At 39.3% G+C, this 16936-nt stretch overlaps 1 protein-coding gene across 5 annotated transcripts in view; it reads left to right on the top strand.

Annotated features, from left to right (window-relative positions):
* OGFOD3 (2-oxoglutarate and iron dependent oxygenase domain containing 3) overlaps positions 1-16506 on the top strand; it is a 31969-nt gene extending 15463 nt beyond the window's left edge. For 2 of the 5 annotated variants that reach the window (XM_062011044.1, XM_062011043.1), the window contains 3 exons: positions 816-969; positions 3631-3754; positions 14221-16506. In XM_062011044.1, the coding sequence (XP_061867028.1) occupies positions 816-969; positions 3631-3754; positions 14221-14357 (415 nt within the window). In that variant the 3' untranslated portion in view covers positions 14358-16506. Of the gene's footprint in view, positions 1-815; positions 970-3630; positions 3755-4121; positions 4215-5801; positions 5830-14220 lie in introns of all 5 variants that reach the window. The other 3 variants (XR_009820005.1, XR_009820006.1, XM_062011045.1) reach the window with 3 other exon arrangements.
* The last annotated feature ends 430 nt before the right edge of the window (positions 16507-16936 follow it).

The raw sequence follows: 16936 nt of genomic DNA on the forward strand, positions 1-16936 counted from the left end.
GAGGATTTAGGCTGAGTTTAGTACTTGTGGGAAAAGCTTTTAAGACCTGACTTTCATGGTAGCTCTGCTTTTAGTTCTGTCACTTCTTTTTAGCCACTGTTTAGGTCTCCTAGAGAAATCCTTGTGCAAAACTTTCTTGAGAGTTATGCTGAAGTCCAGTACTACCCAGTGGAGGCATGTCTGATGCAGAAAAGAATGTATTAACACAATGAGATGAAGTGAAAGTATTGTGAGTTTGTTCATTTTTAAGATGTAATCCTTTATGCTTCTTAAAATCACACTCAGAGCCCAGTTTGGGTGCTGTATTTGAAGCATTTTGGAAGGAGGAGTCAGCCTAATACAGGAGCTAAGAGTGTGGTAAGATCATGGTGCCAGAGAGTTAATTTGTTGGTTTAAAATCAGAGTAAAAATAGCTGAAGACTCTTCAGAGGCAGCCCTTTTACGAAAATGTAAGCTCCTAGTTACCTGATTTGGATTAAAAATATACATGTGAAAGACTTTGATCTTTCCAGTAGTTCCATGGGATGGTCACAGAATTCTTCAGGAAAACAAACTTCTTACACAAAGACATTTTGAAATCCACAGGTGACAAATGTTTTCTTTTTCTTGACATTCTCAGAGCTATAAAAAACCTCCCAGAACAACCTGTGATGTAGTAGGTAGACTTTAAGGCAAAATAAGAATGGAAGTATGGGTTCTCCATGATTTGTCAGCTGAGGAAGAAACTAAAGAAGCACTTTCAGTGAATGAAGGAGAATACAGAAGAAGCAGGAGAGGTCTGTGTCACTTAGCATGCTGTGTTGTGTGCTTTGCAGTGATGTGAGACAGAGAATTCAACAAAAGATTGCTCAGGTGTTTGGTATCAGCTCTGCTTCCATGTACCTGACTAAGCCAACGTTCTTCTCGAGAATAAACAGCACAGAAGCCAAGACAACACATGATGAATACTGGCACCCACACATTGACAAGGTAGGTAGGAGGCTGAGATGGCATGCAAGTGTTTCCTGTTACTGTTAGATCACTCTGAAGGCATTTTACATTAACCAATCAGTTAAACAGGATCCTGTCATCCTTCACAGAATTGTCAGGCTTTGCCATAAGATCAGTTTTGGTCTGTTTTCTTTGAATTTCTTCTATTGAAGCTATTCCATGACTTTAAGGCAAAGGTTCTTTCTACTCTCCTTACCAGTGATATGCTCTTTGTCTCCCCTTCTAGCAGCCCTCTCTCCTCTCTCTGGCTGTTTAGACTATCAGTGATAGCAACTCCTGTCTGTCCTAACAGACTTCTCATTCTTCTTTTTCTTACTGTCATGTTGTTAGATATTTAATGAAATAAATAAAAAATCTGTCTTAGGACAGCTTTGTCTTTGAAATTAAAAGAAGTTTACTCTTGTGTCTGCTCAACCCTGTAACCTCAGCTCAACCCTGTAACCTCAGCTCACCTGCAGCCCCTTCAGAGACATGCTGTTTGGTGTCTTACATTATCTACTGAATAGATGCTACTGATATATTGATTTGAAGTAGCCATCAAGGCTATTTTTTATCTGTGTGGATAGGTGGGGGTGTACAGGAAAAGAACTGGTGACTTGTATTTCTGCAAGATACCATGCTAGAGCTGTGCTGCTTGGAAAGTGCACATTAGCTATATGAAGAATCAGGCTTGAATGGAAATGTCTCCATCTTTTCTGTTCAGTTGTGCATAAGGAGCTATATAAAGTTGATTTGCTGCAGTGTGTCTATATGGTTTATCACCTGGCTTAATGACAGCTTTTCTCACACAGTTTGAACTCTGGTTCAATTATTAACCTTTCTGGTATTCGAAATTACTACCAGGGTAATAAATACATTTTAATATACATGGAGCACTTCTAACATTTTAAATAACTGAATATGATTTAGTGCCTCCTTTCCATACTGTTGCATTTCCCAGGCCTGTCTGACTTCTGAGAGTAACAAACAAGAACAGGAACAGGAATAGAAAAGCCATTTTCCATTGCGTACTTGATTCCCCAAATGAGTCATCTGTAGAAATCAGATGTGTTTTGGTTAGGCTAAAATGGTTTGTAGTCAGCTCTTGAAACTTCAGAATTGGTAAAGCCACCTTGGAGAGCATGCACTGATGGAGCAAAGATTGCCACACTACTGAAGAGTTCATAAAAACAGTTGTAATGCATCAGCCTTTGGAATTGAACTTCCCTTTGAACTTCTTCACCATGCTAATGCCTTCACTGACTGAAAGTTTCATCACCAAATCAGTGGAGGTGAAAATAGCTTTGCAAAGCAGATTGCATGGGGGAAGCTGTAGAATGGCTGTTTTGAGGTGCTGCAGTACCATGTATCCATTAATTCCCATTTTATTGCCTTGTGTTGCTACTAAGGTTTGGGTAAATATGATGAGAAGGGAATCACCAAAATGTTTCTCTCATCCCTGTAATTCAGATTGTCTAGTGCAGCATATCACGAGATTTGGCTTTTTTCCTTCTAAGCTCTTATGGTCAAAATAATAAAATGACTAGGAATGAAAATGCCTTCCTGTTCCATCTGCTGCTCTGTTCTCTGTAGTCATTGCCCTTATAGAACATGTGCGTCTGCTACTGAGCCAAAATTTAACTGGCACTAATGAAGGCAGCTTAAAACAAAATGGAAAATATTTAGAGAACTTCTAAGTTTGGAAGTAGCACCTACCTCTAACAGTCACCAGGTCAGTCAAAACACCCTGCAAATGTTGTATATTTATACAGTACCACTGTGCTGTTCCTTTCAGTGTTTGACAGTGTAATGCAGAACTTGATGGAGTTGTGATATACTATAAAGAAACTGGAGAATACAGCTGGTGAACTTAAATGTATTTTTAATTGGTGAGATGTAGATATGGAAGGGAAATATTTTCAGAATCAACTATACTCAGTGTTAAATATTTAGATAGTTCCACTCTGAGCATTAATACATTCTACATACATACATATACAGGGAAAATCATCTTGTTAAATTGGGTGTTTGGTCTCTAGGCTGAGAAGAAGCAGACACTTTGAAAGTCATGTTTGAAGGTTTTTAAACAAAACCTGGTTGGAAAAGAGTGAAAGTTTCTCCCACAAATGTGTGTTTGTTTGAAAGGTCTTATTCTGTGTTACCATGAAGCTCCTGCATGGTAGCTGGTAAAAGAGTAAAAGATGAGATTTCCAGAAACCTGTTGCCACTATTCCATGGTGGAATTAATTAGTTACAGGATGTTCTTGGGTCTCATTAACCTTATGGTGAAATTCTATCTTGAAATAGTATAAATGCATCTGAGCCTTTCTGTGTTTTTGATAGTGGTATAACTTCTGACATGATGTTATTTTTTGCTGGTTGTTCAGTACACTTGGGATGATAGAACAATGAGAACACTCGGTAAGTTATGGAGAGTGTAACAATAAGCATAACATGCTAGTCTTGTATGTAATATGTGTAAACAGAATAGGCTAAGAAACATTGTAATGGTTATTAGATATAAGTTCTAGAAAAGAATATTCTCAGCTTTCAGCGAACCTTTATGAAATACATGAAGATGGGGAAGACCCATCACTGTGACTGTATTCTACAGAGATGAGAGTAGAATTTGGTAATATTTGGTATATGTCTTCCTCCTAGGTAACTTATGGCTCTTTTGATTATACTTCCCTGCTCTACCTCTCTGACTACACTGAAGATTTTGGTGGTGGACGCTTTGTGTTTATGGATGCAAGTTCCAACAAGACAGTAGAGCCCCGAGCAGGTAAGAGTCTTGGTTTGCCTGCATTGAGGCAGGTGCCATTAAATAAATGTGCCATTTATTAAGTGAGTGGGCTGGCAGATGTAGAGGGATGTTGTCAGCTGTAACTGCAGAATAATGTAGCATTTTGTCAACAGATTGATTATGGAAAAAGTAAAGATTAAAAAGGTAAAAATATGGCCACAATTTGAAGTATCTGGAGTTGAACTTTACAAAGTGACTTCCTTGAAAGCTGCAGGGCTTAGAATTGCAGTGCAGTTGTGACAGCTTAGCAGCTTGCTAGGTGTCAAGAGTGAAGATAACTACAACTCATCCAAAATAAAGTGATTTATTTTAGCCCGTTTGGCCTGAGCTACCTTTGCTGTTCCAGATGGGGCTTAATACCCTGCAATTGCTGTGGGCTGGGTGTGAAGATGACTGATTACCACAGTTCTCCTAACCTGCAGTAAGATGATGAGTCATGGTAACTTGATTATAAGTTCATATCTGCTTTCAGTAGATCTGATGGGGATGAGTGTTCTGATGGCTGTCAGTTATAGCACCTCCCAAAAAAGCCTTTAAGTCTGTTTAAGGTTTTTCTAATAAGTGGATCATTTGAAACTAGAATCACTGTGGGGTAATATGCCTAGGAAGAGCAAGTTCAGCTTTAACTCATCTGGCAGGTGAGTACAGAGGTTACAGCAATGTCACCTTGTACAATGCTGCAAGGCCAGCCACATTTCTGCAGGAAAAAACATCAAGGACTACTTTATTTTCCTACTGTGTTCTGCTTTGGTTTTTTTTTGAGTTTGTTGTTGCTTTTGGTTTTGTTTTGACTTTTTTGTTGGTTCTTTGTTGTTTGTGGGTTTTTGTTTTGGTTTTGCTTGTATTTGGGTTTTTTTGTTTGTGTGTTTGGTTTTGGTTTTGTTTGTGGTTTTTTGTGTTGTGCAGTTTTGGCTTTTAGTTGTTGTTTTGGTTTTGGGGTTTTTTGGTGGTTTTTTGGTTGTTTTGTGGTGAGGTTTTTGGTCTTTTTGTGGTTTTATGGGTTTTTTGATTTTTGTTTTGTTTTTTTACAAGTGAGAAAAGACAGAAATTTACAGATATTGACAGTAATTGTCTGCTGTCAAACATTAGTCAGGCAGAACAAACTTTTGACTATTGGTGCCTGCAAAGGGGAATGGATGTGGATGTTTTTGACTTAACTACAGTGGTAATGCTGGGTTAGAGCAACTCCAAGATTACCTGGGTTTCATATAAAGAATTGTATTTTTATCTTGGCTTTTGTGGTTGGAAAGAAATCCTAAACTGAAAGTATCATCCCTTGCAAAATTCTGCTACTAGTATTTGAAAGGGAGCACATCAAACTCTTTCATTTCCAGGTGCAATTCTAAAATTAACATGTTTTTATAGCTGTAGAAATCCTAGTTGAATTCTAGGATGGGAGGACAGCTGTTGCATGGCACGGTACGGGGACACTCAGACCAGTTGCTGTATGCAACGTGCTCCTTATTTAATTTCAGGAAGTCTCCAACTGTGAAATTGCTTCCATTCAACCCCATCCAGTTAATTTTCAAGCTTTGCTGCAAGGTGTTTGCTCTTTGTCATTCTTGGAAAGGAAGGGAGAGCAAAGTACAGAAGGATTTTTTTAACAGCAACTGGTTTTGGCTGTTGCCTTTCACAGGTGGTTGTATTAATGATGTGTGTGCCACAGAACTGGTTAAAAACACCTTTTAAGACAATGCAAAGCTTGTAGGGAATTGCCTTTTTTGAAAGATCAAATATAGTACAGGTACACAACAGAAAATGCCAGTTTAATTCCAGTTACAGCTTTCCAACACACTCCTGTGTATGAACACAATGGTCAGGGATCCCATGATTATGTCACTACCTGTGCTGCAATCGAAATAACTACTAACACCCTTTGAGCATGAAGCACAAAATAAAGACAATTGCACTTAGTTTCTCTCTTGCTGATAAAACACAGCTTGTAAGAGAATGCAAAGGAGGGAATGACCCCAAGGTGTCTTCAGTTAATGGCACAAATCATTGTATTTTTTGTGTTCCTTTGCAGTGTTTTTTCTCTCCTTCCCTCCTTGATGGTGAGTGGGTTTTTTTTTTTTGTTTTATGCTTCTTTTGCTCCTTTGTTCTTCTCTTGTCAGTCCAGCCCAACTTTTAAAACCTTGTTTTGATAAATTTTCATTCTTCTGCCTTAGGAGATTCAGGCTTTTTGGGAAGACTGTCATAACTGCTGGTTCAGTTTTAGTGCACAACAGCTGATGGTGCCTTCTCTGTATCACTAATACCATTTCAGTTCCAAAACCTGGCACTTGCTATTCTCTCAACCTTTTCTGCATTTTGGGAATCTGGTGCTTTGTGCCAAAATGGGAATATAACCTTTTTCTGTGAGCAGTAATTTGTTAGTATCAGGCTTTCTGGTAGGGAACATAAAGCCATTGTTACTGATGCAGCAAAGCAAAGAAGCAGTAACTGGAAATATATTAAAAAAGACAATTACAAATAAAACATTGGGATTTCCTATGTTTTGAAATATTGCCTAAGTGAGTCCCACTGCTGCTTCAAATGCTTTTGCAGTGTTTACGGTTTAAGGAATAGTCTTAGCCAGACAGGGACAGGGAAAGCTTTTTTAGAAGTGGAGCCTAATTTGAAAATATTTATCACTTTTCTAAGCATGTATCACTGGTGGATTGTGGAAGAAGTCTGTAAGTCCTAGGTCTCACATATTTGAGTGAAAGACTCAATTTGTAACATGGTCTATACCATTGCCTAGTTGAATTATTAATAAACACTTCTAGTTTCAAGGAGGAGTTATAACTTATTAACCTAGAGGCTTTTGAAGGGTTTTTTTTGTTTTAACAGACTTGAAAAAGTCACCACTGGTGCCAGTCCACATGTAGAGATATTTTGCTAATTTATAACCAAACGTGGCATTAAGGAACATATATTTCTTGTGCTCTGACGGGCTTCAGAACTAGATATGCGTCTTTTGACTTAAGTCAGGACCTCTGTCTGCTGTAAGAAACTCACTGTACTGTGAGTAAGAGAATCCTTGGTGCCAAGTGACAGCCTGCTTGGAAAGGAAGATTGGTGGGGTTTTTTTTGACAAGAAACAGTTCCTGAAGTAGTATCAGTTGCATTTAAACAGCTATGTTAATTCTGTTCCCAGAACTGAGGTGTTAGCGTTTGTTTTCATCCTTTGCACCGGGAGTACCTCTATTCAAGAGACAAAATGAAATAAAGCAACAGAGAGAATGAGGTCCATCAAAACAAAACCCACAGCCATTTCAACATTAGTTTTAACTTTGCTGGCCTGGTACCTGTTTTAATACTCTTCAATAGATACAGAAGGATTAGTAATAAATGGCAGCCACCAAGGCATTCCTTTCTTAATGATAAAATTGTTATACTTTCTGCTGCTGCTAAGTTTATTAGTCTAAACTATATTTTAAACTTCAGAGTTTTGGAGAGACTTATGTGAATTTGGAGACTGGTGACATTAGACAGGTCAGACCTCACTTCATAGTAGAGTGTAGGTAAACCCCTGTGGTTGGAAAAAATACCTGCACTTGTTGTTTCTCATTTGAATATACTCTTGTTGGTGTTAAGGTCAGCTTTGCACTCACTTTCAACTCACAAAAGAGTTTATTCTTGATACAAGTTGCTTATTATGTAAGAGTAGAGGGAAGTAGCACAGTCACTGCTTCTGTGTGTTTGTGGAAGAAAATAATCCCTGGTACAAATGAATTCTGTGCATTGAGTGAAATGTGACTCTTCTCTGAATATCAAACTTAGCATATTTTCATAGCTGTAACAAATATGTGTTTCTAACATTAACGCAAGGTGTGACAACTGTGTTTGGAGTATGTTTAGCAGTCCATCTTGTATCATGGAATAGTGGATTCCCTTACTGAGTACAGATGGTCTGTTTTTTCTTCTCTATATTCAATTCATTTCATTTCATTTCATCCAGATTCCATCAGATCATGATAATCTTCTGGCATTCCTAGCTTTAGATTTGCTCTAATCAGTACAACTGGAGCATGCTTTGGTGTTAGATCAGTAACAACTGTAAGTTGAGAAGGATTTTTTAAAGAGTCCACAGAAGTAGCTGTCAGTCCTCGGAAGAATAAATGGAGCTGGCATTAGCAGCTGCAGTAATAACCAGCTATGCAAAGTTCATGGGTGGTAGGAAAGCAATTCTTACAGATCTGCACTGCTAATCACAAATTGCACTTGAGACTTAAGGTGATTACAGAGAAAAGTGGTAGAAAAAGGAGAACCTTTTGCAATAGTGCTAAAACTGTGTAGAAAACAGCTCACTACCTCCTCATTTCTTTCTAGAACTCCCTTTTGCTTTTCGGTTTTGTTTTCCATGGAAGAATAGCTGTCTTCCAGACTCTGGTTTCATATTCCACTGATGCTTGATGACAGGTTTGTCATGACATTGAAAGAAAGAATATGTGAATTTGGCACATAAACCAATAGGTACCTTGGAGACACAGGTCAGACCTGCACTCAACATGGTGCTTGTATGAATTACTTCATATAAAATACACTGTCTTGCTGAGGGCTACTGTTACTGAGGTCACTTTACCCTAACTGGACCACTGAAAGGATTGAGGAGTGTTGAGGGGACAGGGCAGAGCTAAATAGACATCTTATATTACAGTGTTCCACAGAGCATTATGAAACACTGTCAATACTGAGGATTGGCCTCTAAGGCTTTTTTCCTTGGTATAAAATAGTTAGAAATGAGCACATGTAGCATACACCTTACCTGCTCTTCATTGCTTGTCATGCACATGCAGACCAATATTGCATGAGTGGAATGCTGCCAGACAAATATGCAGCAAAGCTGAAGGCATAAAGAGGAGAAAACCAGCTTCAACCAATCACTTGGTGAAGTTCAGGTAACGTAACTGATAAAGTAAAACAAAATACCAGATGAACTGCAGGTTCAGCTGTGTTACACTGCAGTTCAGTAATGATATTTCATTTCTGGATTCTTCAGCTTTAAGTATTAATATCATGCACTGTAGGTGCTATCATTAAGTCTTTTTGTTTAAAGGCCTCTTTTTAAGAAGAAAAAAGCCACAGAAGTTACCCTTGTTTTTATACTTTAGTGATTTACTAAATGTAAGGATGAATTCCTTCTCCACCATAACTCCAAACCCTAGAGCTCTAGTGTCCATGTGATTTGACCATAACTCTGCTAAACGTGCCATATTTAGCAAGGTCAAGAAAAGTAAAGCAGATGATGTGGAGACAGTTAATGTTATTGAAATTGCAGCATTTTGTTCTTAGAGGCATCTCTTGGTGAGAAATTTTTGTAGGAGTCCAATTTAGAAACCTACAGCTGCCCAGAGTGTTCTAACATGGGACAACAGAGCAGGCATGGTGGCATTGTTTGGGTGAGGTCTGAGTGTTGAAGGTAGAACTGGAAGGCAGAGGAGCAGTGGTATTTCTGTCCTTCTCTTGGCTATAGGGAGAAGAAACAGAACCCAAAGACTGTGGTGAGACTCAGTAACTGTGATTTGGAGAAAGCAGAGTTACGCAGTTTTCACTTCTAAGCTCTTCACTGGGTTGTCACACCTTCGGACAACATACAGCGTGGAAACTCCTGCTGGTTTGAGCAACCAACTGTGCTGATAGGAGAGAAGCAGGCAGGGATCCTGCTGGATTCTAAAAATGCTCCCGTGCTTTCAGTAGGAAATAATGAAATTCACTTATTTTCTTTAAAAACTGTCATTTGCAAGTTTTCAGTACAGGTGCTTCTAAATTTAAAACAGGAGCAAGTACTTCTCTAAAAGTATTGAGGCTATGGATGCTATTTCTCTGCATTACAGGCTGTGGGAGAGCTTGCTGGGTGAGTTGGGAATTCTATTTACAACAGCAACTAATGAATAAACAATTTTGGCACAAGTTTGACACTAGGCTTTATTAGATATCTGTTGCAGTACTTTAGGCCATAGGTTTCTTTATGTGCTTGGCATAGTTATTGAAGGAAGCCTGTGCCCTCTCTTCTGGTGTTCCCTCTTCACCCCAGCTCAGGGCACACACAGATGCTGTCATTTCACATTACTTTTGTAGGGTCTGAGTAAGAACTTACTTAAAGCTCTCCTCATTCAACATTTACTTAATTGAATTAGTATATCTGTTAAACAAGCTTTACTGTGTGGTTACAGAAAACACTATTATCAGGTTATTTGCTTAATGATACGGTGTGTTTTTTTCTTAGGCACTTTACATGAGAATTAATTAGCTCTTAATCCTAAACAGATGACAAGCATGAGAACACAATTGTGTTTGTACAGTTTCCCTGGCAGTGCTGCCTTCTTGGTGCCATTCAACAGATGAGATGCAGGTTTTCCTTCTTTCCCGAGTAACATTTAGAGCTGATAAATGTTAAGCAGCTCAGTCAAAGCTGTCAGCGTGTAAGATGAAAGATGCTGAATAGATCTGCAGTGCCAAATAAACTGTTCCTGCTTCCCTTTAATCAGGGAGATGACTTGCTTCCTTTCCTTCTGAGCGGCAGCTCAGTATCTTCGGTGCCCCCAGCCAGCTGCTATGGACAGTGGAGGGAGACCTCTTACAACTTTCCCCTAGCCCTACTTTGCATCTTTTCCCTGGCCCCTGATCATCCCTAGTGTCCAGCCATAGTTTAAGCAGACCAAGGAGGAGAGTGAGGGGACAGTTACTCCTTTACTTCCTTGCATGATTGAGTGTTGACTGAGACTGTGTGTATAATACTTGTAAAACAGACCATGTGTTAACTGCAGAGTATTGTAATGGTGTTCACTAATTCATTTTCACAGTGCCTTTGAATAGATCAGCACTAACTTCATTTTAGAGACAAGGAAACAAATGAGAGTGCTTTTGTTGAAATCACAGTTACATGTCAAGGGCATAGTTGCCATTGAAAACTGTTTCCTTTATGTGTTCTTCCCATCTATATTGCCTCACAATCCAGAGATTAGGTAGGTAATTGTAGACAGCTTGTTTATGGAAGTGGAACTGAATGCTAGAATTTTACATAGATAAAATCTCCTGATTTATGGGGATACTGATTTTTTTACTCTGATATACAGCTGAATGCATAATTCTTTCCCACCTGTGTGCTGCTTGTGGTGGTTATATTTTTGAGTACATCTAAGTAGAATTCATTGCTAAGAGGCAATTATGTATGTGTTTAGAACCTGGGAAAGTAAAAGCAGGGGGAAGCAAAAGCTCGTAGTTAATACATATATTCCTTTAGTGGCTTTGTTTGAGTAATTAAACAGGACATAATTACTGCATAGTGAAATATCTATTGCTTTTGCTGCAGGTTAAGTAGGATTCCTCAGAATAACAGTGTTGCTTCATCTAAATTAGAATCACATAAAATTGTAGCAGTGGAGCTTGTCACTGGCACTTTTATGAAGACATAAATAGTGATTCCTGTGCATGAGTGCAAAAATTGATCCTCAAAAAAATCAGGAGGATAACTGGTTGCCCCTGGTATGATTAAAATCTTGCTCCCTGTAAGAGGAGCAAGACTTTTCCTGTCTTTCATATCACAAGCTTTTCTGAGTCTGACAGCATTTAAGCATTTGACTTGTGTGGGTGACACTGAGGTCCAGGCCCAGTTTTGATGGATGCTGTGGTGCTGAGCTTGTTAGCAGATCCTTGTCCCATGTCTCTGTGAGAGGATGGGTGGCATACTTAAAGGAGTCTGCACCCGAATTTTCCATGGCAGCAGTTCTTTCATCTTCAATATAATTTATTCTTTGCTTATTCATAAGTGTTTAAAACTTGTGTGGATACTTAAGGGCCACAGAAAGAAGGGAATGAGAAGCAGCTCCACCTGTGGATGAAATTCTTGACTAGTCTTAGCACAGAAGCAGAGCTGGAGGTGTACCTGCGAGCTAGAAAGGGGAGTGACTGCACAACAGTAACTCTGCAATTTCCAAGGAACAGAAACTCATCAGCTAAGCTTTTATTGGACCAAAATCCATCTTGAAACACACTTTGTAGCATTTAGTGCTGCAAAATAGAGAAAACATGGATGGGAAGAGAAAACAAGCAGTAGATTCAGGTGTGGTGAAAATTGACGTAAAGGCAGGGATTGATTACTTCTGTTTCTGTAGGTATATACAGGCAAGGTCGTAATTTAGAAACAGGCTCATGCAGGTCTTGAGGTTATGACAGATCTTCCAAATTTTTGAGGTTTTTACTTTCTAATAAGAAAGGTGAGAAGTGCATTTGTGTGGGAGGAACTTCCGTCAGTCCGTTGTTGCACTCTTTGATGGGAACTAGGCTGGAGTACAGCTGGTACTATAGCCTGATGGAAGTCTGGAAGCCAATTGGGAACACCTATGAAGAAGTTTTAAGTGCTTATTGGGTAGAAAAGAAGAAAGATTATTGATAGAAGTGTCTACATAATGTATTATTTTAATGTAATACAGGGCCTGTATGTTCAAGTGTTGAAAGCACTAAATGCCATTTGATACGTTTTCTTTACTTCCTTCTTGAACACTTTATTTAAATTAGTGTACCATGTTTTGCTTCAAAACTTTGCAAAGAAGTAAATTTAAAAGGAATTCTTCCCAAGTTAGGAAGAATTAACTTTGAAAACTTGACTGCAGGCTTGTCCAGTGACTCAGAGATCTCAGTTGACAGACACGGGACCAGTTGCACAAGGAGCTGTAAGGTACCACATATATGAAGACATATTTATTAAAGAAAGAAATTAAAAGACATTCTTTAAAGCCAAAACATTCAGTTTAACTGGCTTAAACAATACACTCAAACGTGTCTAAGTCTGAAATGCTACAATTTCTAATAAGAAGTCAAACAAAAAAGCTTGAAAATAGGTTTAAGGCAAAGCTTTGGATAAGTAGGTGAGGGACTAATAATAAAGTACTTGAGTCATGTTGAAATATGATTTAAGAGAGAAAAGGTCATGGTACAGGGATTTTGTATGAGATCCTTGAGGGTAGTGCTGTTCATTTTCAACACTTGTAGGACAAGAATATGTTGCTTTCATTTAGTCCTTCATCCAAAAAAGCATGATACCAAGGTGTAAATGAGCTGAGCATATGAATGAATCTATTTTTATATTTATAGCTTTACCAATTAAGTAAAGTAGCCACAGGCAAAGGCTTGGCAGTTATGAAAGACTATGTGAACTATAAAAGATTAAATGTGAACTGCAACTGAATGTGCAGGCGACACAGAGGCTGCAGAGATTAGTGGGTAAACTGAGCTCTGTGAGGCCAGTCCAGTTTTGTTCAAATCTCCCATGTGTGCTGCTTAGGAGGAGGCAGGCAAAGTAACTTCTGGATCCTTTAGATCACTTCTATAAGAGAAAACCAGGTACATATCTGGTGCCCATTTCTGCAGTGGAAATTGTGTAACAGTTGGGATAGTTGATCTTGTTGTTGTGTGAATCTTAAGTAAGGATCTAAGTGTTTCATTCTGCATGGTTGTGAGTGAGTCCCAGGGAGAGTGAGATTGTCAATTTGAGTTCCTCATGATAAGCTTTTTAAGAAACTTTAATTGAATTGAACAGTGGCAAACAAAAGCCTAAGGAAAACCACATGCTATTGGGGTAAAACATCTGTGCATATGAGTACTACTGGCTTTCTCAGGAGAGCTTGAGCAGTCCTACAGTTGTGTCAGTTCTGTGTTTCTCACTAAACACCAGGTTTTGATGTTCTTGGAACAGTTTAATAATGTGAAAGTGCGGAGGGCTTCACTCTTCTGTTTCAAGTGGGATGCTAATATACCTCCATTGTCATTATCAAAGTACCTGTATTTCACTTTGACACCACTTAAGGTGACCCCAAGGCAGGACGGTGGTCAAAACTTGCACAGGGTGAAGCACTTACATCTATAAAACAATTTCCAAGCCAATGCATTGATGATGTGACTCACAGGTAAATTATTTTGTATATGACTGATAGATGATTTTCAACAGTCAGTGATCAGGCTGTGCACAGAAAACCTACAGCAAACACTTGGTACAATGCTGATAAGTTGCCATAGCTGCTTGTAAACCTGCTGAGCATTTTTTCACTGAAGACTTTTTTCCACCTTTGTAGCACTTCCTCTTCCTTTGGTCTAAAATTAGAGCCCAGAAAGGGAGAAGGGAGGAAATCAATATACTTTGCTGACAGTCACTAGAGTTGCTTTGCTTTTTTTTAATTGAAGCAACTAAGAGCTGGCTTCAGATGTTCTTGGCTTCCTCTTGCCTTTTATAAACTATGAGATATGGTGGAATTACTTCTCCAGCTATGTAGCACAAGGGATTACCATATGTTTTAAACAGTACATAAAGCTGTCACATTGCAGCATGGACTCATAACAGTTTATCTTTGTGATGACCTGTGGGCTCTCAGGTAGGTAGGGAACAGTTGAGACAACAGTAAGTAAAGAGCTGATGGTGGAGTGGCAAACTCCATGTCACTGATTAAATACTTTGTCTTTACAGGCCGGGTTTCCTTTTTCACATCTGGCTCAGAGAACCTTCATCGAGTGGAAAAGGTTCACTGGGGCACTCGCTATGCCATCACCATCTCCTTCACTTGCAACCCAGAGCACAGCATTGAGGACCCAGTCTTGACGTAATTCATCTGGAGATGGGACATGAGGTCAAATGGAATGAGAGAAGCCCTGCAAGAGGAGAGGAAAAAAGGAAAGAACATCTTGTGTAACCACAATGCAATTAGAATTCCCCAACTGTGTTACATTTTGCTTTCACTAAAATTGTCCTTTTCCATAACGTTGCAAATGGTGCCTTAAATACCATCTTGTATTTGCCTCCATGTCCTAAAGGGATAGGCTACAAAGAAGAGTCCAGAATGGGCTCTTTGGGGGTATTTTTCATTATTAATTCTTGAGTTTAAAAGGTACAAACAACCTTTTGGTCCGTGTCTTGATCTGACTGTCCACACCTGTTTGTTTATTTATGTGATGTAGAGAGTTTGACCTAAGTTAATACACTCAGATGAGTTTTCTTTTGAACATACCTTCTGTTGAGAGGAAAGTATTCCCCTTAGCATGGGTATTAGTGGGCAATACAGCTGTGGTTTGACTCCTGGGACTTACTTGAACTTTTAAAAATGGAATTACTCCAGGTATTTTTCTGCTACAAACAGAAACTAGATAATATAAAGGCAGAAATACAATTCTCCGGTTGGCTAGAAAGCCTGTTGCTTTTGGATTGCAAATGCTTAAATCCCTTTGATCAGAATGCAGCATTCCCAGCTCACCTTGTTTTCTTAATGAAAATGATCAGTCTGCTGGTTGGAAGCCCAGTATTAGGGTGGTTATGAGCCCTTTATGAAGGTGGCTTGACCATGTAACCCTGTGCATTAAGCAAATAGTAAGGAGAGCTGAGCAGAGGTCAGTGGACAGTCCCCTCGATTATTCATCTGAGCATTCACCATTCATTCCCAGGTAGGACAGTGGAGCTTGGGAAGGGCACAACTGAGGAAAAAAAAAAGCTAGTTTTGTTGTGGTTTCCATCTGCCACTTCTGGCCTCCTTACAATCAGTCCTTAAACCCTGGCTTGCTGTTGGGAGGCTGCATAACAAAACCACAGGGACCAGTGGACTCTGACACGTAGGGTCTGAGGGAAACTGGTGTCCCTGGGCTCTTTAAACTGATCTGGTCTCAAATGGGAGCTTGACTGTAAAACACTTTGAAAACATCTATTTATTGGGCCTAAATGTAAACATAAGACCATGCTGAAGGAAGCTCAAGATTGTTGTTGACACAACTACCAATCTCATGTTGTGAAATGCTGTTTTATCTTGTCCAAAACAAGGTTGTATCTCTCTGAAAGTCTCTTAATAGCTCTTTCTGGACTTGTCTTTTTTGGATTAGGATGAAGACTCTCTTCTGTTTCCTAGGACCATTAGCCTGGAGTGTTCCTTGGATACTAAATTGCAAGGACTTCAGGGAAGAGGAGATGATTTTGTTTCAGTATAGATAAAATAACAAAGGCATAACCTTGCCAGCTACATTTCTTTCTTATTTCAAGCAAAGATTTCTTTTGGGTCAGCAGATTCATAAGCAAATGGTAGGAAAACCTTCTTTTTTTCTTCTCAAATTCTGAGGCAAACATTGAATCGCTTTGGTATTCCGTGAAACACTTTGGAAATCTGGGAATATGCTTTGATTTTTCTTTTTTTTTAATCCTGTGCATACAGTTGTCACTTTTTAATCTGTCCTTTTATGGAAAGAAATATCAGGGGATTACACTGAAGGTCAATTTAAAGATGAGTGATAGCACGACACTTGGACATACAGAATTGTTTCAGATGGAAAAGCCTCTTAAGATCAAGTCCAACTACTTCTTCTATTGTGAGTGTTCTAAATTTGACACACCAGCAAGGGTATAAGCTGGAACATGAGAGGTTCCAAAGAAATACAGGGACGAATTTCTTCCCTGTTGAGGTGAGGGAGCACTGGCAGGGGCTGCCCAGATGGGCTGTGGAGTCTCCTTTTCATGGAGACATTCAAACCCAGCTGGATGAGTTCCCGTGTGCCCTACTCTAGGTGGCCCTGCTCTGGCAGGGGGGTTGCACTGCATGAGCTTTCGAGGTCCCTTCCAGCCCTTGAAATTCTGTGATTTGTCTTCTATAATTTCATTTCTTTGTTCTCAAACATGGAAAAGGCTTCCTTGTCCCTGATGGCAAGGAAGACATTTAAAATGGATTTAAAGTGTTTGGATGCTTGGAAATAATAAAGTCACCTGGGTTCCATATCCAAAGACTGTCTCAAGGCCTCTTCATTCCAAGAGATTTGCATTACACCTAAAATGCGAGTCTATGTGAAGACAGACCAAGATCACCAGCAACTGCTCTACTGGGTTAAAACTTGATCCTTAACATTACCTTGAGGTTTAAATTTAGGGCCTTTTCACAAAAATATCTGGGTGTGAAGGAACCTGTGGGGATTCTTCAGGTTGAAGTTCTATGTTCCCCACTCTGAGTCCTATCACCACTCAGCAACACTGGCTCTAAGTTACTCTGCCACTTTTAAAGGTACTTGCTACTTCTCTCTGTCATGCAGGCTTTGAGTTGCACTAAATCACAAGGGCACAGTCATAGCTGCTTTTGATAGAATGATCTTGTTGAGCAGTATTTTAGTCCATGAGGGAAATCTAAGCTAATCTCCTCTTGGATTTTCATCTTCTGAAG

The sequence above is a fragment of the Colius striatus genome, chromosome 18, assembly GCF_028858725.1.
Source record: "Colius striatus isolate bColStr4 chromosome 18, bColStr4.1.hap1, whole genome shotgun sequence".
Lineage (NCBI taxonomy): Eukaryota > Metazoa > Chordata > Aves > Coliiformes > Coliidae > Colius > Colius striatus.